We start from the raw sequence: 26,310 nt of genomic DNA on the forward strand, positions 1-26,310 counted from the left end.
ACTTACGCAACTTGGCATGCTATTGATGAGGTTATTAATGGTTGTCTGAGGAATTTTATGTCACGCTGAATGCACTTGGGCACGCAAATCATCAAAATTGGCTGCTAGCAGCTCCCTTTGCAATTGCCGACCAATGACGTCCCAGATATGCTTGATAGGAGACAAGTCCGGAGACGCTGCAGGCCATGGTAGCATGTTTAGACCATGCAGGCTGCTCAGAGTAGCACGAGCAAAAAGCCATCTGGTGTTGTTCTGTTGAAAAATGGCTTCTGGGATGCTTTGGAGAAATGGCCGTACCACAGGTTCCACGATCAATTCAATGTAACGCCAAGCTGTTAGTGTACCTGAGATAAAGACTAGAGTGGTCCGGCTTCATTACATAATGCCACCCTACACCATAATACCGGGAGTAGAACTGGTGTGACATTCCCTTGTGAAGTCCTCTTCATGGTGTTGCCCACGTGGTCTCCAGACCATTCTCCGGCTATCATTGCCAAAAAGTGGGATTCCAGCCTCCATTGCCATTTTGTTGTGCACCATGATAGCCTTTGAGAGCGGTGCATGTGGTCAATGGAACACCTGTAGCTGGACGTCTGTATCATATCACGCTAAGAGATTTTCCAACTTGATGCAAAACTTATTTTCAATTTGTTACTCAATCATTTCAATTTTCGAATTCCTCCTGCTATCATGGCAGTACAAAAAGGGTAAACAAGAATGGAAAGAAATGTCTCACCGACATCTCACCATGATTCGCCTGTATTATATGTTCAAGTTTTCTACATTTAGTAAGAAACTCTTAACATTTTCTTTGGAAAGACAGTAATATATCATTGTGAAAATAATCTAGCAATTAAGTGGCATATCTGGTAATAACAGAAACCTTTTAGGGAAACATGTGGTTAATATATTAGAATATATTGTATGGAAGTTTCTAGGGTTAATTACCTTTTTGTTGTTTTCCTTTGCTTTCTACATCATAGTCTTTAGGGTTTATGAAACAAATGAAACTTTATAAAATTATATATTTTTTTTAAATATCGGCATCCAGACTTTAAATTAGTTTATACAGAGAGAATAGCAGCTGGAGTTATTTATTAAAAAAACCCCGATCTTTTTGTAAGTCTCTTATTTTAATATGTTTCTTACCATCTGCTTTCTAACGAGAGTTTCACACCTCAACCTGCACAACAACAGAACTTGGGTTTTATTAAATAAAATCATCAATCAGAGTTATTTATAACCAGCGACGTATGTTGGGGTTTAAAGCTTAAGAAAAATATCTAGGATTTTTGAATAAAGGATACAATACCTTCCTTCTAGCACTCAACTTGTATTATTATTTTAGGTTTCAGTGACCCATTTAATAAACCTAACAATAAAGGGACACCAAACTAAAAAGAGTTGTCTAAAATGAAAAGAAAATGGTATTCTTTTTTTTTTTGCCACAGAAACAGCGCCACTCTTGTGCATGGACTGTGCTTGGTATTGCATCTCATATTCATGTGACTGAAGCTGACATGAAATATTAGGCACAACTCATAGACAAAACGGAAATAATTTTCGTCTAATCTCAGAAGGCATTGGAAAAAAACAGATGAGCATCAATGGAGAAAAGAGCAGGGTAATAAGTTGATGGAGATCTAGGCTGGACAATGAATTAATTAGCCTTTTTCAAAGACTACCCCTAGTCTGCAATTCTTATATTATTACATCTACTATCTTTGTCTTTTGTGATATGAAACATAATATAGAGATTTTTAACATTGATTATGGATGCTTAGGTATGTTATTAATAATGCAGCATTCAGTGGTATTATCTTATTCGATTGATTTGATGTAATTGGTCAATCTATTTATTCTGTATAAATTAATGACACTTAAAGCTCTGGATAATAAAGAACCAGCTTGGCACTCCAGTTTGCAGGTGCAATCTAATTATGTGTATTATTAATATTCCATATCGACAGTAACACCACCAGTGTAAATTGTAAAATTGTAGCTATTGCAACGTTTTGGGCATATGCCCTTCATCAGACTAAATAAAAAAAGAATATATACAGCCATATACATATATATATACATAAAGCCATTTAAAAACATAATCAGTCTCATATTCAAATCAGGGACTCGTACAGATAGAAAAAAAAAACGCTATTATGCATTCAAGAAAATCAATACTATACACTTAGGCTGGGGAGGAGCGGTTTCTGCCTATCTGGGTGTGTAGGTTAGCGGCAATGGCCATGTTAATCTCCCATTATTGAGAGTTGTTCAGGCTGACAAGATAAAAACCAGTGTACGGTAAATATATAGTATTGACTCCCTTAAGACAAATAAAAAGAAAAACTGTGTACATTTGCATTCCTTACATGTAAAGGATCTCCTACATATTATGTGAGATTTAGGAGATGACTCTATATACAGAGTACCAGTACTGCTCAAGCATGAAACCTGTAGGTAGGGTAAGTACAGAGTATATAATATTTTGACCAATAAGTCCGAGGCTGGGCAAAACATAACATACATAGTATTAGCATCAACTGATATGATAATGAACGCTGCTATACGTTCTAGAAAAAGTATGTAACACTCAAGCAAGCAGTGTGTTGTACAGGGCATAAATTATAACAGCTATATGATCCCAAATGGGGAAAAACATAACGCACATAGTAACTGCATGTGCCGGTTAGTAGACATGGTACTAAACTTCTAGAACTCACGCAGAATGTGCAGCACAGTGGTGGATAACCACATGATGGCTGCTCTGTGAATTAAATAGGAGAGCTGCGTGTGCATTTAACACGTGTGCCGCATCAGAAGGAGGGCGAGTAGGACACAGCCCCCAGCGTGTGTATGTAGGCAGGGGGCGTGGTGCTCCATTGCGCTTGTTAAACCCAATAGCTACAGTGATTGTGCCTGCATAAGCTGGGCGTGCTGTGCATGAAAAAATGGGCTGCTAGGACACTATAATTGTCAGTCGAACAGCTGAGATCTGGGGCGTGCCAGCATAACGCTGAGGCCTAGGCATGGCAAAGTTCGCTTTATCACATAACTAAGAGCTGGCATGTCCACTGGGTCAGACCGCATACAAGGACAAAGTAGCTCTTCATCTATTCATAGATTACTCCTCAAGTGGGTCTGTACATGTGTCTGTATTGGTCATATACAAAAAAAAGAAAGGGGCCTGAATAAAGATAGAGATGGATAACAGTAAAAGGTCTGGGTCTATGTCTACAATAATTATAAGGAGTTAACAGGGCCATAGAGGTAAAGATAAGGAATAAGTTAAGACATAGATAAAGCAGTAAGCCACAGATATAAGATTGAAAAAAGGATGGGTTGCATCAGGGGTATTACAGTCCACCTACATTTGGATAGGGGAGAGAGAGCCAGAGAAATCAGTACATAATGTTACAACAGCTACCACCAAATTATCATAGTTAGAATAGACAAGGGATGACATGCCTCCCCTCCGTTATAGTCCTCCCAATCACAATCTGGATCTGCAAGCTAAACATTATGGGTTAAATATAAGAAATCCTCCATGCATGGTAACCTATATTGGTAAGTAATCCTATTCAAGCACTTAGGATGCAGTGATACCTTAGCGGTGGATCCATATCATCTCTTTCTTTTTGAGTAACATAGATCTATCTCCTTTTCTCCTCAGAGGAGGTGCCCATTCTATCACCTGATAATTAAGCTGATGCGGCACATATGTTATCCGCACACCCATTCTCCTATTTAATCATAATCGGCTATCTTGTGGTTATCCACGACTGTGCTGCATATTCTGCATGAGTTCTAGAAGGTATGTCACGGTGTAGTACTATTTCTCCTGGCCGGCACATGCTGCTACTAAGTGCGTTATGTTTTGCCCCACTTGGGACCTTACAGCTGTTATATTATATGCCCTGAACAACACACTGCTTGCTTGAGTGTTACATATTTCTTCTAGAATGTATACCAGCGTTCATTACCATGTCCTACTACCTGTTGATGGTAATAATATGTATGTTATGTTTTGCCTTGTCATGGACTTATTGCTCATAATGTTATTTACTCTGTACTAACACCATCTACAGGTTTCATGCCTGAGTGGTACATCCCCTCTGTTACACACTAGCGATATGCTGTATACATCATCATCCCCTCAATTTCACATTATATGTATATCTTTTACGTGTGAGGAATGTACATTTTTACAGTAAAGATATTTTTTCTTTTTATTTGTCTTTTAAGTGTCAATACTATATATTCACCGAAAACTGGTCTTTACCTTGCCAGCCTGAACAACTCCTAACAATGGGAGATTTACATAGCCATTGCCGCTATACTACACACCCAGATATGCAGCAATCGTTTCTCCCTAGACTAAGTCTTTGGTATTGATTTCCTTACAGTACGATTGAACACCTGATCATGTTTTTCTATCTGTACAAGTCCTTTTTTTGTAAAAAAGACTGATTATATTTATACTATGTCTTTGATATATAGATGTATATTTTCTATAAATACAAAGTCATTGATGTACGGATGTAGCCATCTTTAACTTGACTCTGATAACTCGCTGCAGCATGAAATCACCCAACAAAAGAAATTGAAAACTCATTGAAAAAGTCAAGATAAAGGATCTTGCCACTGTGTATTTAATGTGTTAAAAGTCAAGATAAAGACTTCTGTATGTATTCCTTTTTATTCAGCCTGATGAAGGGCGTATTCCCGAAAACGTTGCTATAGGTGCAATTTACAAAGTAGTGTTACTGTCGTTATGTATTAATAACAAAAAAGATGATTTCATTGCACCTGTAAACTGGAGCGCCAAGCTGTTTGTTTAGTTTGCTCAATTTGTATTGGTGATAAGGAGGTTCACCAGTAGGTTGTGGTGTATGGAAAATACCATAAGATTACACAAGATTTCACTGAACCACTTGGTCCGAATTACTTAAAGATCTGGGTGAACAGAAATACATAATTTGGAGTGAATAAAATATTATCTGCTGCAACCTTTTCTGAGAAACATGTCCTAATCTCCACTTTCTCCACAAATCAGAGCTCGCATTTCATCCTCCCATCTCTACTGTTTGTCTGCTGAGATATAGAAGAAGAGGAGATAGATAGGCACAAGCCAGCCTCATCAACTGTAATCAAGATTGGGGCATCTTGATTCTGAAGGACGTTGTCCTGCTGCCAGGCTTCATAAAACGACAGATAAACAGGCTTTGAACCCAAGGTCATGATCATACAGTCACTGCCCAGACTATGTGGGCACCACTGAAGGATGGAGACTTATTCATCTGAATTAAAGGCTATGGACTCCTATGCACTGAATTTTGTTTTATTGTTCATTTGCTTTCTAAATGCAAAACGAAGCAACTTTCTAAATAGTCTTTATTAAAAATGCCCTATATTTTTGCTTCTGTACCGTCTGTGTAACTCAGTCAACTGCTGTTTCTGACATTAGATCCTACAGGACACTGCTCCTGGCTCTTTCGGTTCTTGCTGCTCTCCTCCTCCCTTCTCTCAGTTTGTAGAAGGAAAGGGATGTATCACACAGGCAGTGTATGAATGTAAGGAGAACAGACTGTGCTGGAGAAAGGGGGGAGGGGGTAACACAATCCTTAGCATCAGTGCCTGTGAGCACAAGGAAAAGGATATCCCTCACAGGCTGTGGTTGGATAAAGCAGTATAAGAAAGAAGCTGTGCTGCTACATAAGTGCAAGTGAGGGTAGGAGCATCCTGGTGTCACAGAACTCACATCCAGCATGTATTACTGGGAGGGACACCCACACATGAGAAAAGTCTGAAACAAGAAGCAGGTTTCAAACAGCATATCAGTGCACTTGAAATTGAATGAAGAAATGGAAATTGTAGCCTGAAACTTAGTGCAACTTTTTTAACTACAGGTAACCAATAAAATATTTATTTTCCATGTCAAATGTGTGCATAGTCTTTAAATGAAAAAAACTTATGTTCTTGCCACTTCAGTTAGCAGTCCCCTTAATAGAATTACCAAATAGAATTTTTAAGTTTTTACAGATTTAATTTAAGCATTTCATTTTGAATTCTGAATATTAATACTGAGAACTGTGAGCAAGTGGTATAAAAATATGCATGATTACATTTATGGTTTAGATATATATTTTGATTGAATTCAGGATTTTAGTAGGTGTGTAGCATTAATATGCCTTAATAATCCAACCTCTTCCAGCTCAATGCAATTATTCATCCTAATAGGATGAAGCAACTGGTAATCTTTCAACACGATGCTGTGACCAGTCGGATAAGGGAAATAACGTGCTGAAACTGATCTTGTGTGATTGCTCTCCATGGTGCTGAACTTTTCTCGTGTAGCTCCTTTTTAGTTATAATAGAGATATTACCTTGTGCATAATATTTTATAACCGTTGATTCTGAGTGCAAAAACTGTCAAGTCTCAAATATATGATGCACTATGGAACACATAAAATTAATCATTATTAATAAAATAAAAGGAAAATTGTGTCTCTTCCTTGATTAATATCCTTTTCCCATGGCTGAATGTGTCATTATAAACTTTGGGGATGTACGTTTTGTGCATCATGATCTAGGTGTTGTCTGGTGTAGAAAAATTATTTTAAAATATTATATTGGGAATTTCTTGTAAGTAAAGGGGGATGATCCCCCCTGATCACAACCTGCAAATATAAGTCAAAGTGGATAGCAGCTACAAAAAGCCTCTTTTTCTGGAGGACCCAGCACATGTGTGCATTACAGAGACAGCCCAGTGACCTTAGTCGGAACTGCTTAATTCTTTATTTCTCCTACGGTGTTGCTGCAGGGGAATTGTACACTTGATGCTGCATTCCTCTCATATTACAGCCCATTGCTGGGGATCCCAGCAGCAGAACAACCCCTAAACCCCTTAAGGACGCTGCCTAGTTTGGGCCTTAAGGCTCAGAGCCCATTTTTCAAATCTGACATATTTCACTTTATGTGGTAATAACTTCAAAATGCTTAAACCTATCCAAGCAATTCTGAGATTGTTTTCTTGTTAGACATTGTGCTTTATGTTAGTGGTAAAATTTGGTTGATATATTCAGTGTTTATTTGTGAAAAATAGCAAAATTTAGAGAAAATTTGAAAAATATATAATTTTTCTGAATTTTAATGCATCTGCTTGTAAGACAGAGGGTTATACCACCCAAAATAATTACTAGTTCACATTTCAAATATGTCTACTTTATGTTGACATCATTTTTTGAACATTCTTTTATTTTTCTAGGACGTTGCAAGGCTTAGAACATCAGCAGCAATTTCTCATATTTTGAATAAAATTTCAAAAGCTTTTTTTTAGGTACCAGTTCAGTTCTGAAGTGGCTTTGAGGGGCCTACATATTAGAAAGACCCATAAAACACCCCATTTTATAAACTGGACCCCTCATAAGTATTCAAAACAGTATTTAGAAAGTTTATTAACCCTTTAGGTGTTTCACAGGAATTTTAAGCAAAGTAGAGGTAAAATTTATAAATAAATTTTTTTTGTCAGAGAATCATTTTTTACATTTTTTTTCCGTTAGCCAGAACATTTTACCAGAGAATTGTTACTCAATACTTATTGCCCAGATTCTTCAGTATTGAGAAATATCCCTACTGTGGTAATGGACTGAAGCACCGGCCTCAAAGGAGCACCTAGTTGATTTTGGGGCTTTTTATTAGGCACCATGTCCTGTTTAAAGAGGTCTTGTGATGCCAAAACAGTGGAAACCCCCCTAAAGTGACCCTATTTGGTAAACTAAACCCCTCAAGGAACTTATCGAGGGCATTTAGACCCCACTGGCTTTTTGCTGCATTTTGTGGAATTAGGCAGGGCAATTGAAAATCATTTTTTTCTGATAAAAGGTACAAATTTTTAATTTTTACAATCAATAAAGGTGAAAAATCAACCAAATATTTGTAAAGCAATTTCTCCCAATTACGGCAATATCCCATATGTGTTCATAAACTGCTGGTTGGACAAACGACAGGGCTCAGAAAGGCAGGAGCGCTATTTTGCATGTAGATTTTGCTGGATTGCTTTCTGGGCGCCATGTCGCATTTGCAGAGCTTCTGAGGTACCAGTACAGGGGAAACCCCTAAAAGTGACACCATTTTGGAAACTAGACCCCTTGAGGAATTCATTGTAATTTTTATGGGGTGCATGCGACGTTTTGATCAGTTTTTATTCTATTTTTAAAAGGCGTGGTGACTAAAAAACAGCAATTCTACTATTGTTTTTTATTCCATTTTTTTACCGCGTTCACCGTGCACTAAAAATGACATCCTCACTTTATTCTGCAGGGCAATATGATTACGGCGATACCTGATGTTTATAGGTGTTTTATGTCTTATGGCGTTTGCACAATAAAATAATTTTTATAAAAAATCATTTACTTTTTGTGTTGCCTTATTCTAAGAGCCATAACTTTTTTATTTTTCCATCAAGAAAGCCGTGTGAGGGCTTGTTTTTTTGCGTAACAAAATGTAGTTTAGATCAGTACCATTTAGGTACATGCGACTTTTTGATCTTTTATTTTCCATTTTTAGGGTGGTGAAGTGACCAAAAAATGTTGATTCTGGTATGGTTTATTATAATTTTGTTTTATTACGTTCACCGTGCGGTATAGATAACAGAATCATTTTGTAGTTCAGGCCATTACAGACGTGGTGATACCAATTATGTATAGTTTATTTATTTATTTATTGTCATTAATAATAATGGACTGATAAGGGAAAAAGGGTGATTTTTACTTTTTATTACTTTTAAAACGTTTCTTTTTTTATTTTTACACAAGGTTTTTTATACTTTTTTACTTTGTCCCACTAGGGAACTTGAGGTCAGGAGGCCTTGATCGCAATTCTAATACACTGCACTACATGCATAGTGCAGTGTATTAGAGCTGTCAGCTACTCGCTGACAGCAAGCATAGTGGGTCCTGACTTTGTCAGGACCCACTAGGCTTACGTAGATGGCATAGCCGGAGGCCATTATTAGGCCTCCGGTTGCCATAGCAACCATCTCCACCCATTTTCATTTAGCGGGCTGTTGATGGTGGCTTAACCCCTAAGAAGCCGCGATCGCTATTGAACGCAGCTTCTAAGGGGTTAATCAGCAGGGACACCGCGATCGGTCCCCACTGAAGGAGCTGCGGCAACTGCTGTACAAGGCAGCAGCTGTCACAGCTCCTGTATGTGTCGGAAGAATGGCCGAAATGGCCGATCCTCCCGTGACGTACTATTCCGTCATGGAGCACGAACAATGTGCTTACCATGACTGAATAGTACGTCATGGAGCGCGAATGGGTTAAAGGTAATGCAGTAGTTTCACCAGCAGTCCAACACATAATAATGTTGTAATGAGTTTTGTTCTGATAAACTGAGCTTATCTCTATACTGCTTTAATGCTTTACAGTGATTTATTGAGCTTTCCTCAGCTAACTCTAGAAGTTCATTGTGATTTCATTGTTATTTATTATAGGAAGTGTCACTTACTGAGAGATAAGTTAGACAAGGAAACGTATAAAAAAATAAATCTTATAAGTTCACACACACACACACACACACACACACACACACACACACACACACACACACACACACACATATATATAAAAAAAAGAAATCACTTTGAACATTTGTAGTGTACTCTGAACATTTTTTCACTATAATCCTTTGTGAGTGCTGCTTATTTACTGCTTTTTGTCTAGAGGGACAGTGGTCAGTTCCCTAAGGCTTGCACCCCCTTTCATTCAAGCCTGTACTGCTGGATTCTATTTTTGTATATATATATATATATATATATATATATATATATATATATATATATATTAGATTTACTGATATTTGCCATATTTGGCGGTCATTAAGATCCATATCCCAGGTTTGAAGCTCGTTTATGGTGAATTTATGAGAATATTTAGTGAAATGTATTGTATTCTATGAACCAGAATATTATCAAAGCAGGCAAATCCGAGAAACAGCTTAATTTATTCACTCACCCTTATTGACAATATCGGTTACAACATTGAAATTGCAATACTAAGAAGGAAAAGTTTTGGAATTGTGGAAATCCCAGAATCAATAGATATGTTAATGATATAAAAAATTATACAAAAAAAATGGAAACAAAACGTTCCAAACATTTTGATTTATTTAATGGCAACACCAAGAAGGAAAAGTTTTGGAATTGTGGAAATCCCAGGATCTATAGACATGTTAATGATATGAAAAATGATAAAAGAAATGGAAACAAAATATTCCAAACATCTTGATTTATTCAGTATCAAGTATGAGTGTAGAAATGCTATCAATGAGGTTATTAATTGTTGTCTGAGTAATGAACTTGGGCACACAAATCATCAAGATTGGCTACTGGCAGCTCCCTTTGCAATTGCTGACCAATGACGTCCCAGATGTGCTCGATGGGAGACGAGTCTGGAGATGCTGCAGGGCATGGTAGCACGTTAAGGCCATGCAGGTTACTCATAGTAGCATGGACAACATGCGGCCTAGCATTGTCCTGTTTAAAAACGGCTTCTGGGACACTTTGGAGAAATGGCCGTACCACTGGTTTCACAACCAAATCAATGTAACGCCGAGCTGTTATTGTACCTAAAATTCTAGTCTAAAAGAATCCAGCTACCAGTGGCGTAACTACCGCCGTAGCAGCAGTAGCGGCTGCTACGGGGCCCGCGGCATGAGGGGGCCCGTGTCGCCCGCCGGCACGGGCCCCCACCATGGCCGGAGGCTCCGCTAGCAGCCGCTATGGCTGCTACAGCGGGACGCCACTGAACACTACGGCAGAGCAGGGAGGTATCTCCCCGCTCTGCCGTTAACTGGTTCCTGACCGCTGGCTGTATTTTTAAAACCCGAGCAATAGACTTTCTACGGCTCGGGTTTTAACTTGCTGCCCGCGCGATCGGGCAGCTGAATGTCGGGTCTCCGGCTGTCAGTGACTGCCGGGGACCCTGAGGAGAGGATAGAAGCAGCTTTCGCTGCTTCTGTCTTCTCTGATCACTTGTACACAGCGCTGAATGCGCGCTGTGTACAGGAATAGAGGCAGCAGCAGCGGCGCTGTCTCTATTCCTCCCGGTGATCATGTGACTGGTCACATGCGCACCGGGTGCCATTAGTGGCAGGCTGCTGCTGGGTCTTACTAGACCCAGCACAGCCGTATTAGTGACAATCGTCACTATGAGAGGGCTGATTTCCCCTGTAACTGGGGCTGCTCTGCAGCTCCAGTTACAGTGGAAAAACATGGTGTAAAAGAAAGAAAAAAAATATATAAAGTTCCCCAAAGGTCTTCTTTGACCTTTGGGGGACAGACCATAGTAATAAAAAAATAATAAAGTAAAGTGCAAAAAAAATTTAAATAATAAATACACATAAAATACTCACCCCAAAAAAAAAATTTCCCTCGCCAATCATTGTTGTAACGCTAGCGCTGACCCAATTACCCTAATATAGACATGTAATATATAAAAATTTACGGTAGACAATGACGATCACAAATAAAAGGTCTATTTTAGGGTAAAACTATGTTATTACCAAAAAAAAATAGCTGAAATGTAAAAAAGCTTATTTTTTTACTATTATTTTCAAACTTTATGAATAAAAATTCTAAAATAGCAAAAAAGGTGTGTATAAAAACGATATAAAAATGAAACCGGCATTGTCTACGGAAAAAAACGTCGCAAAAATCACGTCGTTAGCCCAACAAATAAAAAAGTTATAGCCATTTAACTAACACGTGCTAAAAATGGCTAAACGGTGTCTGGTCCTGAAGGCGCAAAATAGAGCAAAAGACATGTATCCCCTCTCCACAGGACATGTATCCCCTCTCCACAGGATCTCCACAGGACAGGGGATACATGTGTGATCGCTGGCATTGATAGGGAGAACGCGGGACTGAAAGTCCAATGAAGTTCTCCATCACAAACCTCGGACTTCCGGGGTCTGTGTCGGCAGCTCCGTAGAAATGAATGGAGCGCCGGTCGTGCTTGTGCGCATGCGTGACCAGCGCTCCTTTCATTTTTATTGAGCTGCGCAGACGCCGGAAGTCAGAGGTTTGTCATGGAGAAGTTCAGGGGACTTTCAGTCCCCCGTTCTCCCTATCGCTGCCAGCGATCACTCATGTATCCCCTATCCTGTGGAGAGGGGATACATGTATTTTGTAGGACACACTGTAGGTCGCATTTTTTTGGGAGGGGGGACGCTGTATGGCGTTCCCTACAGGGGGGGAACGCTGTATGGCGTTCCCTACAGGGGGGGTGGCTGTATGGCATTCCCTACAGGGGGGGGGAGCTGTATGGCGTTCTCTACAGGGGGGAGGCTGTATGTCGTTCTCTACAGGGGGGAGCTGTATGGCGTTCTCTACAGGGGGGGGGGCTGTATGGCGTTCTCTACAGGGGGGGCTGTATGGCGTTCTCTACAGGTGGGCTGTATGGCGTTATCTGCAGGGGGGATGTATGGCGTTATCTACAGGGGGGCTGTATGGCGTTCTCTACAGGGGGATGTATGGAGCTATCTACAGAGGGGGGGCTGTATGGCGTTATCTACAGGGGGGGCTGTAAAAAAGGCACTATCTACAAGGGGGGGGTTGTGTGACACCCAGGGGAGGGGGGGGCCCCAGTCAAAAGTTTGCTATGGGGCCCAGTCTTTCCTAGTTACGCCCCTGCCAGCTACCATACATTATATCACCTCATACCATATTCCTGGGAGTAGGACCGGTGTAATGTTCCCATGTGAAGGACTCTTCATGGTGTTGCCCACGTGGTCTCCAGACCAATCTCTGGCTATCATTGCATCTGAGACAAAAGCGTGTCTCATCACTGAAGAGGATAGACCTCCATTCCATCCTCCATTGCCGTCTTAATGTGCACCATGATAGCCATTGGGAAAGGTGGTGTGTGGCCAATAGAACACCTGCAGCTGGATGTTTGGCTCAAAGCCAAATGTCGTGCAAACGCCTTCTGATGGTTTGTGTTGACACTGGTTGCCACCCTAGGCTTGGGATGTGACGTCCAATTTCACTTGCAGTACATGATGGATCACTATGCAACATTCTTCCAATCAGATGATCCGTCCGTGCAGAGATTTGCCTCAGTGCTCCTCTTGCTGTCATTCCCATTCGTTGTTAGTCTCCGGTGCAAGCAACGTTGAACAGTGCTGACATCTCAGCCTAGACACGTAGCGATTTTCCATAGTGGTAAACCAAGGTCTTTCAGTTCAAAGACTCTGTCCCTCCCAGTTTTTGAAAATTGTCGATAACTGGAACGTCAACGAACAGTAGGCATCACACAATCATCCCACACCACTTGATCCCATTTTTGAGGTTTCAGGTGGCCATAAAACTTTGCTTTAAATCTGGCTTTTATTCCCCTCCCACATGCCACAGACTGGAGCTGGGTGCTTGAAAATTTGATAATTTGCAGATCTTAGAGACACCTGCTACTTCCTCGATTTTCATAACCATACAGCTTGCCCTTCTTGGTGTTGCAATTTCAATGTTGAGGAATGTATATATACCCCATGCAAAGAAAGCAGGTGGAAATCCAGGTGCTGACCTATGGATCCCAACTCAACATCCCAAAAAGTATGCAAAAAAAATGATTAGATGATGAATTGAGTGAACAAAGTCTACATGATTTTTTTGCTGACATTGACTACAGCGCTGCCATTTGTTTGTTTTATTATATATGTATATATACGTCTTTATTTTTTAAATTTTTTCTCTTAGCAGATTACTATGCTTACATAAGAGGTTATTCCATTTTTCCACTCAGTGTAGCGTACTAGAAATAAGTTTAAAATGTTCTGTTTACCTCTGAGCTTCAAACTCGAGAATGAGATAGGTCCTGGCCTACAATATTATGGATTTTATGTAATACAGTACACTCTGCTTATTAGTCTTTTGCAGCAGACATAGAGCCTATCTTAATAATGGATGAAATTGTGTATCCTCTGAAAGCCTTTTTCTCCTACAGATGCATTGACTGAAACCATCCTGTGCACACAGGGAGCATTCCTCCTGCTTTATTGCTTACTTAGAACTTACATGGTTCTTCTGTCAAGATGAGGCATAGCAAGACGGGAGCTAAGCAAACAATCCATATCTCATTAGTGCAATAAAAGAAGATGTTGTATTTCCTTTTTTTGTGTATAATCTCTGAGATAGGGAGAATATGAATTCAGAACAGTAAAAGAGGTATGCTCAGTGAAGTGTCATTTGTAAGCAGTGAGGTGCAAAATAGCCTGCAATCTTGGAAGTAGTGTTTAGAATATTTTATGGCTAATAATTTCTTTGTTAGATAACACACATTCTATACGGAGCACTGCACTCACTGTAATAGAACTTCCTGGAAGTGATTTTACTTTCAAATTTGAATTCAGATTTGAATTTTAGTGTCTGCTACAGAAAAGATAAAAGTATAGGGTAAGATCGCACATTGAGATGTTATATACGTAGCAGCAGGTAGAATACAATTGAACATTATTGTACAACTTACTGTTCAAAGCCTTGTTCTGGACATTATATTTACTGTACAATATTCAACCTTAGTTAAAGGTTCACATTGATGCTATATTTCAGTATATATTAGGCATTCCTACCTAATCTAAAGATACATATATGGGCAGGACTATAACCAAAGCAGTCAATGCAGCTGCTACACAAAAACGAAACAAAAGTACTAAAACTAAAAAAAGTAACAAGTTTAACCTCTAATATAACTAACTAGCTAGCTCAGAGGAAGGTAATACAAAAATACTCAGTGTGATTGCGGACACTTTTACCTCTCTATAGCTGTGAGAGTTATAAAATTCTGAACATATGTATAGTAATCATTTGCAATATATGTACAGTAAGTACGTGTTGTCTATTCTCCTACTCAAAGGGTTGTAAGTAGTTTATGTCTTTTTTTATATTATACTACTATCTCAGTCATCAATAACTGCCACTGCTCAGCGCATGAACATTTGCAAACACTGCAGAGTTGTATCCAATGAAAAGCTGTAATTTTTATTAGTTTTATAGTCAATTCTGCCTTCCTATCTCTTATCTGAGCTTGTACTCTTGCAATGCTTGCACACAGTGTAACTTTTTTTTTTTCATGAAAGTATTAAGGATTAATTTATTGCTACAGGACACAATCATTAATATATTTTCCATTATTTCAAATTCACAATCTGAAATGTCTGTTTCTTTTATAATATGTAGTGAAAGATGTTTTACAAGATATCATCTCTCCCAATATGTTTTATTTCAGTTATTCTGTTGGATTCCAAGGAATCGCAGGCAGAGCTGGGCTGGACTTCACATCCATCCAATGGAGTAAGTGTCTTTTTAATAGTATACAATGCAGATTGATGTTCTATCAAAATTGGAGTTGACAGTATACTGACTTTCACAAATAAGGTTTAACGGGGTTTAGTAAATTGTTTAGTAAATTGTTTAAAACAGTTAAACATCTAAAATCTCAAAACAAAAATATATTAAAGAGGATGTTTGAGATGTCTGATTTCTTTCCAGTAACAGTGCTACTCTTATCCACGGGTGAAGTTTGATATTGCAGTTCAGCTCCATTCACTTAAGGGTATGTTCACACGCTTACTAAAAAATGTCTGAAAATACGGAGCGGTTTTAAAGGGAAAACAGGTCCTGATTTTCAGAAGTTTTTTTTAGCAACTCGCATTTTTTTGCGCCGTTTTCTACTGCTGTTTTTGGAGCTGTTTTCTATAGAGTCAATGAAAAACGGCTCAAAAAATGGCTCAAGAAGTGACATGCACTTCTTTTTCACGGGCGTTCTGTACCGACGGGGCATTTTTTTACACGGCCGTTTTAAAAAAAGGCCGCATAAAAAAATGCCTCGTAGGAACAGAACACAGTTTTTCCCATTGAAATCAATAGGCAGATGTTTGAAGCCATTCTGCCGAAAAAGGGCCGAGAATAAGCCCTAAAGAAGAGATGGTTCTGGAACAAAGGAAGACCCTATTTTATAATCTCATAAAACTCCATTAACTTTAAAATTGGAAGGAGGTTAAAATATTAAGTTTTTTTTTATTCTTCAGGTGCAAAAAATAAACTGAAATGTACACTAAGTTTTCAACAAACTGCAAAAATCAATAGTGTAAGCGAATATAAGAAACTTTGTTATATCTCACTTGTCAGGCTCCACCCCCCTTTTAACTGTTTTACTCAATCAAATTTTTCCGACAACTCACTGAGGGTTTAGGTTACAGGTGCCCATAGACGTCTGTGGAGAGAGGAGGGCAGGAAGGAGCAGGAGCAGAGAGAGAGGGAGGAGAGAGGAGAGAGACAGACAGAGTTCCTGAAGCTTCCTAGATAGAAACTGCTAAAAAATGTATAATACAAGTTATATAATGGCCATAAATAGTGTTATTCCTTATGTACACACATAAGACAGTTTATTCTGAGTCACCTGAAAGACTAAGTACTCTTCAATTCACTCAAAACAAAATCTTATTAACTAGGATCAGAGCATACTTATTAATGTCACTCAGTAGGTATTTCAGTTGGACTTTTGGAACGTGAACATTCCTGAACATGGTACTATTTCTATGAGTATTCTTTGGGGTTTTTTGGACCATTATACCTCAGACTGAAGTAATTCGATGCGATCTACCAGGAACAGATACATTTTTTTTCCAGATTTATTTTTTGCATTATATTTTTGGAGTATTTTATGTAGAGCAATATACACAACTGCATCATGTTTAATAGTGTAGTTAAATGGAACATTTTAAAAGGTGGTAATGCACCTAATATCATAGAAGGAGCAGGTAACCCTCTACCTTAAAACATAACTCAAAATGTGTAGAGTTAAAAATCCTGGTTGCACTGAGCTCAGTCAATGCGTATAGCTCTGCTTGTACTTGTCACCATTAACCTGGATGAACCTGAGCTGCTCTTGAATCTCTTCCTCTCAGGATAAGCTTCTTTTTATAGTCTAAGCAGACAGAAGGTTATGACAAATACTTTGAGATGCCTCCAGGGTATACATAAAGTTCAGTAGGAGGCATTCTCTAGAGAGTACATTTTAGAAGAAACTGGATAGGGACAGGATCAGCATGAACAGCATTTTATTATGGGAAGGATTATTGGCCTTATAGTAGGTGGCTATTTTAAAGTGTGATTTATAGCTGGACAAGTTACAAATAATGTAGATGAGATGTCTATGAAGAATTTAGAATTTCATTTTTACTCAACAATACATTATTTCATTACAGGGATTGTCAGATGTAGACAACCCCTGTCCATATCCCCTAATAGTGAATATGGATGTTACAGAGAGGGGTCCCATGCTCAGAAACCCCCTGTATGAGCCAGAACAGAGATATTTTCTGTAAGAACGACTCCCGCACTGGTGAACTCTAACTATCCACATATATGTATAGTCGCCATGTAATATTACTTCCCCCAGAGAAATCGGTTTTCTGAAGGTGTCAAGAGCCAGACCCACAGGTCCTATATGAAAGAGGTTGTCTGTGATGAGACAAGCCCTTTAAAAGTTAAAAAACAAGGTTGACCTACAGGCATCATAAGAAACAATTGAGATTTGCTACAGTGTATGCACAGTCCATTGCAAATAGGTTCATTGTAAATAGTTAATAAAGAGAGGAGCAAATCTCCAGACATCAAGAAATCCGGCTAGGGCATTGCACTATTTTATTTATTTTGGTACTTTCAGCCTTTTCCATTAAAAGAGTAAAATGTTATGGTATTTGTCATGCAGTCTTTGCTTTATTAGTCATTTAAGCAGAAATGAAGACTCGCCCTTACAGTGTTCTTTTAATGAAATGCTAATCCTTAGAACGCTAGCTCATAATTTATGCTTCCGATAATGACCTTATGAGTCATCAGTGTTTCGTACTGTTAACGGATGATGTACTGTAAATGATTTCACTAAGATCTAGTAAAGTTAGATAATAATTCTTACGGAACTTGGACTCTTATAGACCTATGCTAAATTATTATTTATATATAAGGTTATTTTGTGCAAGAATAAGAAATTATAAAAATACAATTAACACATTGTCTATTCGTCTTTTCTGTTATTTTCACCTTAGTGGGAAGAAATTAGCGGTGTTGATGAGAATTACAAGCCCATTCGTACTTATCAAGTATGTAACGTAATGGAGCCGAATCAGAACAACTGGCTGCAGACCGGCTGGATCTTAAGACGTAATGGACAAAGGATCTTTATTGAACTGAAGTTCACTCTAAGGGACTGTAACAGCATTCCTGGAGTAGTTGGGACTTGCAAGGAGACATTTAATCTTTATTACATTGAATCTGATTATGATCTGGGGAAAAACATCAAGGAGAGCAAGCATGTTAAAATTGATACCATAGCTGCTGACGAGAGCTTTACTCAAGGGGATCTAGGAGAACGCAAAATGAAATTGAATACGGAAGTCAGAGAGATTGGACATATTAACAAGAGAGGCTTCCATTTGGGATTTCAAGATGTCGGGGCCTGTGTTGCCCTGGTCTCTGTGCGTGTCTATTATAAAAAGTGCCTCTCTACAGTGCAAAACCTTGCAATCTTTCCGGACACAGTGGCAGAGGCAGCGTTCTCGACTCTAGTGGAAGTTAGGGGGACTTGCGTGAATAACTCTGAAGTAGACTTGGATAACCCACCCAGGATGCATTGCAGTGCAGAGGGGGAATGGCTGGTCCCTATTGGAAAATGTACTTGTAGTGCTGGCTTTGAAGAAAAGGAAGGTAGCTGTACAGGTAAAACTCAGTTTACAGTCTCTATAGATTTGCTTGATTAATACTTAATCGTGTTAAATGTGATTCTATTACGAGAGACAAATTGCAAGTGAATGTTAAACTTTGGTAGTTGATTTATAGCCTATAAAGTTAAATTAGCTTGTAAAAGTGATTATTTACTACAGAATACATCTGCTCTGTATAGCTGTGGCGATTAATAATCCTTTATATCATTATATCTACATTAACATCACTTAGAGGCAGCTATGATAGGGCATACAAACAGGGGCATTTTGTTCTGTAGAATATTCTCATCTCACTAAGCACATACCAATATATATCTACTGTGCTTTGTAGCTAAATCTAGTATTACCATAGTAACATTATTACAAATAAACTGACAATGACTGCCTTATTATGTTGGACAATTAAAATGCATTCTGCAAGGCTGGATGGAAAATGCTGTTAGCTTAAGCACCCGCTGTTAAACTACCTCTTCCCTAATTGGTAGTTATGCCTTTTCTATACATATTGGACTGTTGCTTTCTAGTAGTATCGCCTTATTTTGTAAACTGCTATACACTTTTCTTTTACGCATCTGAGACAATTTAGCCATACAGCCTTTAAGATTAGAAAACAAAATGTGCCCCTTCTCATTGTGTCGTGCCAAGTAGTCTGCAGGTCAGGTAGGTGAAGTGCCAGTATTGGCCCAATCAGCAGTAGAATGTTTCTCCCTTGTTTAATAGTTGATTGGAGGGTATGTTCGTGCCAGTAATACCTCATATCATACATTTCTGAAAGATGTTAGGATTCCGTGTTTTTTAGGAACTAAAGTTCTAAGATAGACGATAATAGATCAGGCAGCTAGTAGATGCTATTATGATATGCCTAATGTAAGTATCCATCTCAGAGCCTTTTAAGAAAATATTGGGAAATTGCTTAAAAAGAAATTCAATACTATGATGTTGTAAATGAAAGCACCCTCTTCAACCGGTACGAGTTGAGAACTTTTAGTTCTCTATAGCTCTTAATGTAAATGTCAACCTTTTCACACTGTATAATGATTAGATCCCACATTCTGTACTGATTCATTTCTTAATCTATCTTTTAAGCAGTTGATGCTTTGTAAATCTCCTAGAGGGAGTTTAAGAGCTTACTGCATACTGTTTTATTATTTACTTCAATGTATAAACAGTATACAGGAAGTCTCTAAGCTTCCTCTAAGGGGTGACGGCAGGTAGACAGAATTTTATCTTTTAACTCTATGGCCCAGATTTTTTTTAAGACTGGCATTTCATACGCCAGTCTTAGACAGAAGCCCACAGGAGTAAGATGCTACAAATTTATTAAGAAGCAAACGCCTCTTAATAAATGATTCACATCTTGGGCTGTTGGTGCACCACAAACTTCCGGCGTAAATAATAGTAGATTAGTAAATGTTTGCGTAAAACGGGCATGCACCCAATTTTTTTAATATTTTTATGCATAAACCTGTTCATAATTTCCCCCTTTGTCTATGCAGGGGACTTGAATTGTAGGAGACATGGAGCTTTGTATCAGAAAAACAGAACTTAAACGCTATAAAGATATATTAAAGGGGTTATCCAGCAGTGCAACATGAAAAAAAAGTAACCAAACACATTTTATACACTTTCCCACATGCATACTAGCAATTCTTATTGCAAAAGGTCAATTTTTGTGGTACTCACAAACCACCAATATCGCTGCAAACCCACTTTTTGACTTCCGGTTTTGAGACGTGAGTTGCAGTTTTGGCACGCGCTGAAAAATGACATATCTCGCCATCCTCTGCTTTCCACTGTGAACATCTTTCACACACAAGACCGCAAGGGGCTGGCACTAGCACTCTGTTCTATAACTTGCCTGAGGCCAGCCCCTTGCCTCCCCCTTCTGTTAGTGGTGGCATGTCATCAATCTCGTGACCTCAAGGCGCTGGCAATCTTACTCTGTATAAGCCCCTTGCGGTCATGTGTTCGGTGACAGGCCAACACAAACAGAAGAGGGAGACAGCCTTCAGTCACATGGCGCTGAGTCAATATATCACAGAACGGGGAGAAACAACACAACTTCCTGTAACACGTGACTGAGCAGTGGAACATCAGATCCACGCATGTTTCACAACTAAATTAGTAATTGCTGTATTTTTATGTAATAAAATTAATGCTGAAGATGTTTTTCTTGTTGGATAACCCCTTTAAGAAATTAATCAGTACAGAATGTTAAACCTATATAAATAGGAAAAAAAAAAAGTTGAAGGCCAGATATTCTCTTTATTGTTGGTATGTTCCCCAGGTAACATTTTTTATTATAACCTTATATTATGGATTTGGCAGCTCCCACATAATTTATTTAAAGTGGTTCTAAGGTGAAGCTCTACATTAATATATATTATGAAAATGCATATGATGTTTCAATAGTAATGAAAAAATAGCTGGTGACAACATGAGTAACTTGACCTTACTATTAGTAGCAATGTACATAGACTTTAGAATTTGGAATGTATTTTATGTGATTTTTCTAGTGTTGCAATCAATCAATGTAAGCAATATGTATTAATTACCTCTAGTAAAATACATAGGTATGAAATGCTTTCCTGTAGTGAATAAAAAATGTAAAGTCGTTTTTTCAGATTTATGTTGACCATTGATTATGAACTCAGTCCTGTTGTTAGTTGACTCTACCTCAGTTGCAATCAGATTTTCAGAGAACCTCTGACAGAAATGTTTGTCAAGTATTTGTTAATTTGCCTTTTTTAACACAAGTAACTCATTCTGTTATGACCCTACCTGGGAACTCTCAGAGTCTGGCCAGGAGTCTTTTGGCGGTATCAAAGTTACATTATAGGTCCTTATCTATAAAAAGCTCTAAAAAAAATGTTGATCTGTTGCATATAATAATTAATAATATCTAGATATTCAATTTATTTTATCCTATCGGAAAATAGTGTATCATACCGGAAAATGAAATCTTGATTGCTATGGATACCATCTCCACTTTTTGACTGTACTATTTTTTACATGGGGCCAATAGCTTTTGGGGTCATGTAGACAAGAGTCCAATGTACAAATTTATTATTATTATTATTTATTTTTTATATTTTTTTGGGGGGGATACTGTTTATCTATCATACTGAAAAGTAAATTCTATCCATAGTTCAAATGTTTGCTGTCTCATTGCAATGTGATATCTTAAGTCAAACAGCTATCACTGGGAAAGAATAAATGAATGCAATGAAAAATTCAGCTCTGCAATGTCAACAATATGTATATGATAGCAAGTATTTATATGATAGAAACTTTTTTTTTAGAAGGTTCCCAGCTATGGTCATAACCCTACATCATAAAACCAGCCAATGTTGCAATTGTAATTTTAGTTACCAATTCTCACACAATGAGCTTAAGCAGACTGATAAAAGAAAACATTTTTTCTGTGTATAAAATGTGTCTTTATTTTTTTTACATTTGAAAATAAATGGTGTTATTACATGATCCAAACATAATGAAAAGTCTGTGTTCTTTTGTTGATATTTAAAATAAAACAAAAATCATGAGAAATAAGAGGAGACATTTCACCAGTTATCTAAGCTTGCCTGACTCAAGAAGTCTCATAGGGAAATACAATGCTTCTTAGAACAATACATAGCATTATAGCAAGTACTGTAAGTCAATGCTTCTGCAGAGTTTTGTAACCTACAGAAAAAATCCTTTTATATATGCATGTGGTGAATAGGAACATGGTCTGGGTTCAAGAAGTTTTTTGTCAATGGGGTTTTCAATATTTGTGTGTGCTGCTTTACTAATTATTACTAAATTATAATTTTCCAACATTAATTGAAACCGTAAATTAAAATCTATACTGAGACATGAGGAATGTATTGATAGTATGTGCTATTATCAAATGTTCACAGCAAAGAAGGACATATTTACTCCAAAAAACACAGAATGAGGCCATACTTACTAATACAAGGTCAGACTTAAATACCAGTTCCCAGCAGGATGCAGACAAGTCACAAATGCTTCACAGAGGAAGAGTGCTTAGGTGCAACATACTGATGATATTGTTATCATGAGGGGGGTGGCTGCATAGTATTATCATTGCACACAGAGAAAACTTCTATAGGGTGCCAGTCACATGGTTATGTGTAGTGCACCATGCTGGCATACAGTCTATTAGTCACGACCATAGTATTAGATCAGACGGGCTGCCCAGCACGTACCAAGTGCACCACAACAAGCGCTGACAGACTATTTTCCCCCAGCATTCACAAGGCCCGGCTGCATCCTGAAAAAAATATCCATGATAAAGATGAGGTATTAGTTTATATTTTGGCCAAAATATGCAAGCTCGCAACCCCCGTCAAGGGTCCTCATCGTCTTGCAAATCCTTACACTAGAACATTTCATTCCCTACATTAAAACAAATCACAGCAAAGGACATATTTACTAAAAAAAAAAAAAACAACACAGAGAGAGGCCATACTTACAAAAATATGATCAAGTGTTCTGGTCTTAAAATTGAAATCTGATTACTATGATACTGAGATAAGGAAAAGTGTTGTTTGCACACTGCCAAGCCTTTTTGCCCCCTTACTGTCCTCAGCTGAATAAAGCTTTACTTTGAAGAACTAAATAGTTTGGATTAGTCCAGTTGATAGTAATATGTTGCTTGACAACCTCATTGTGAAAGGTGTAGTATTTAGGCAGTGAATTACTCAGTTTGCATTATTAATCAGATTTTTCTAAAAAGCAGTTTAGACAGAGAACTTCTTTAGCAATGCCAAACACTAAGGAAGGGGGAGATTTATTAAGACTGGTATTTCATAAGGCAGTTTTAATATAAAGAACGTTTGAATCAGATGAAACACATTTATTAAGAACAAACAGATAAAAACAAGGGGACATAACACAAAAACACAGAAAAAAGGCCATACTTACAAATGGACACAGACAGGTCAGAAACGCTGATGAAGGAGAGTGAGCAGGTGCTTTAAATAATAATAGCCACTCCCATTAGTCTTGAGGGGAGTGGCGTGTGGTGCATGGGATGTGTAGTGAAAAATAATAAATGAATAGTGTATGTGTAAGTGATAATAATATAAGTGAAATATAGGGGGTAGTAATGGGTAAAGTGCCTAGATGAAAATAAATGAATAAGGGGGTGCAAGTGTGTGAAACATGGAGGGATAGTGTGTAAATCATGAGGCGCAATGTATATAGCCAGGTAAAAGCCTATTTGTGACGCCTTGATAATGCATAGAGCAGGCTACCCTGCTTGCTATGCCAGATGACAACATACCATACTCTCCCAGCATCAAAGACCCGGCTGTGTCCAAAAGAAGCAAATATAAGTAAGCATGAAAAATACCTGGGGTATTAGTAATGATTTTGGCCAAAAGGACGCAAGCTCGCAATCCACGACAAGGCTCCCCAGTCTTGCAAGTCCCTAACTCCCTAACTGGAACTAAATAAGGAACGCCTCTTGATAAGTGTGTTGCATCTTTCAGTCGACCATGCACCACAAATGTGTTGCAAGCAACGACCATGGCCATGCACCACAGTTTTGGCACAGCGACTGTGGCCGTGCACCATCCATTTCCCCCATCCCATTGGCCATACTGTAAAATAAAAAGTAATTATACTCACCTTACCGCTCCTCTTCTACCCTTCGTGTCCCCTCCTTTTCCCCTCAGCCTGCTGCGGCTCATACAATGGTCCTGATGTCAGCGCTAGTGTCTCATATGCGTTGCAGTACTTAACGTCATCAGTGGTGCGTCACATACAACGTTCTGATGCAGCCCAGTGTCAGAACTTTGTATAAGCCGCAGCATGTTGAGGAAGCTTGTGCGCAGAGTAAGAGGATTGGTGAGGTGAGCATGCTTTTTTCTTTCTATTTATTTAATTTTTCAAGGGGAGGTTGGGAGGTAGCCCAATCAGGGGAAGTCCGTGTACATTGGCCCTTTTGCGACTTTTATACAACAGAAAGCTTAGAATAGGATGGTAAATTTTCGCCACCCATTAATTTCAATGGGAATCGGACATTTATTTTTCCCACTAGCTGATTTTTTCAGCAAGTAGGAAAAAGAAGCAAACTGCTCGTTCAATGGGAAGGAGGAATCTTCCAGCCGACGGCAGGAATAGTTTTGCAGTGTATTTTGCGGCGGGACTCACAGCGCAAAATTCGCCATGTTAACAGGGCCTTAGGGTGCATAAGAAAATAAATAAAAATAATACAGTTTTGGGCACCACACTGTAAAAAGACATAGATGGCCTGAAATACAATTCAATTTGTGGCACTAGGTTAAAGCACACATAGGCGCAGCTCTCACATGAGCGTTCTGCCACTTCGTTTTAGTGATTGGTGGGGGTTTCAGTGCTAGGACCCCCACCAATCGAAACTTATAACATGTCACTCTGACATGTCAGAAGTTTGTTGAACATTTAGTTGTCCTTCAATAAAAGGAATGTGAGGTCTCTGTACAATTAAAAGTTGGAAACCCACCTTAAACATGAAGAGGTGGTATAAGAAATATTCATTCCAAAAACTGTGCAATGGCATAGAGAACATAGTTTGCATATGAAGAAGCGTAGTCTCTATATTAAATACAGATCGCAGTAGAAGCCAAATTTTGGAGTGCTTTACCATAGATGTTATGGTGTCAAAAACAATATCAGAAGACCTCTGAACGATATTGAAAGTTATCATTGATGAGAATAGTAAACTTAATCCAGGGAAATTTAGATTTTTTTTTCCTCATTGACTAAAGATTGGCCACAATAGACCAGTAATAAACATGAGAGAATTGATCTACATGAATCGAATTTGGTCCAAAGTTTTAAAAGATTCGTATTCAGTGAAATCCAAAACTTTTGCGCTCGAATCAAGGGCAAGATGGGGAGAGCATTTTGTCTTCAATCTTCAAAGCCTACAATGTCTGTTTATTATCAGTAATATCGCTCATGTAGGGGTTCAGTAATATTAAATAGGATCTGTCACTAATCCAGTAATGCCAATCTCTTAGCTAATCTAAAATGATCTGCATAGCAACGCTGAGGAAAGACAGGAGCAGGAGATTATGAGTGCAGATTGGTTTTGCTGCCAAGAGCGTTCATGAGAAGAAATGCTCTGCACTGCGTTCCATTAGTTCATGTCACAAACAGGAAGTGAATGCCCATTTGAAGGGAGAGCTGAAGAGGATTTCACATGTATTGCAGAAGGAAGATCAGCGGCTAGAACTTGGGACAGGAATAGCCGATCAGGACAAATTAGGCATCGTTGGATTGCTTTTGTAATGCTCTATTGACTAGTTTAAAAATTGATTTGGAGGAAATGAAATTGGATGTATAGTGTAACAATAAATTGATCATTTTCAGGGCAATCTCAGAACCTTGCGAGTTGCGACACATTTATTCAGATCAAAGCGGACAGACCCGAAACCAATTTTGATAAATTCTCTCATCTTCAACTACTGGGTTTAATTTGCTTTCCTTTTAAACAAACAGTTTGGTCCAAGAAAAGTTGATTTTTATCAACCT

General features: G+C 38.4%; 1 protein-coding gene across 1 annotated transcript in view; it reads left to right on the forward strand.

The window, feature by feature from the left end:
- EPHA10 (EPH receptor A10) overlaps positions 1 to 26,310 on the forward strand; it is a 615,889-nt gene that overhangs the window by 72,607 nt on the left and 516,972 nt on the right. Inside the window, exons 2-3 of the mRNA XM_075853250.1 lie at positions 15,288 to 15,352; positions 18,109 to 18,778. Of these exons, the coding sequence (XP_075709365.1) occupies positions 15,288 to 15,352; positions 18,109 to 18,778 (735 nt within the window). The remainder of the gene's footprint in view (positions 1 to 15,287; positions 15,353 to 18,108; positions 18,779 to 26,310) is intronic.

This window comes from Rhinoderma darwinii, chromosome 2, assembly GCF_050947455.1.
Source record: "Rhinoderma darwinii isolate aRhiDar2 chromosome 2, aRhiDar2.hap1, whole genome shotgun sequence".
NCBI lineage: Eukaryota > Metazoa > Chordata > Amphibia > Anura > Rhinodermatidae > Rhinoderma > Rhinoderma darwinii.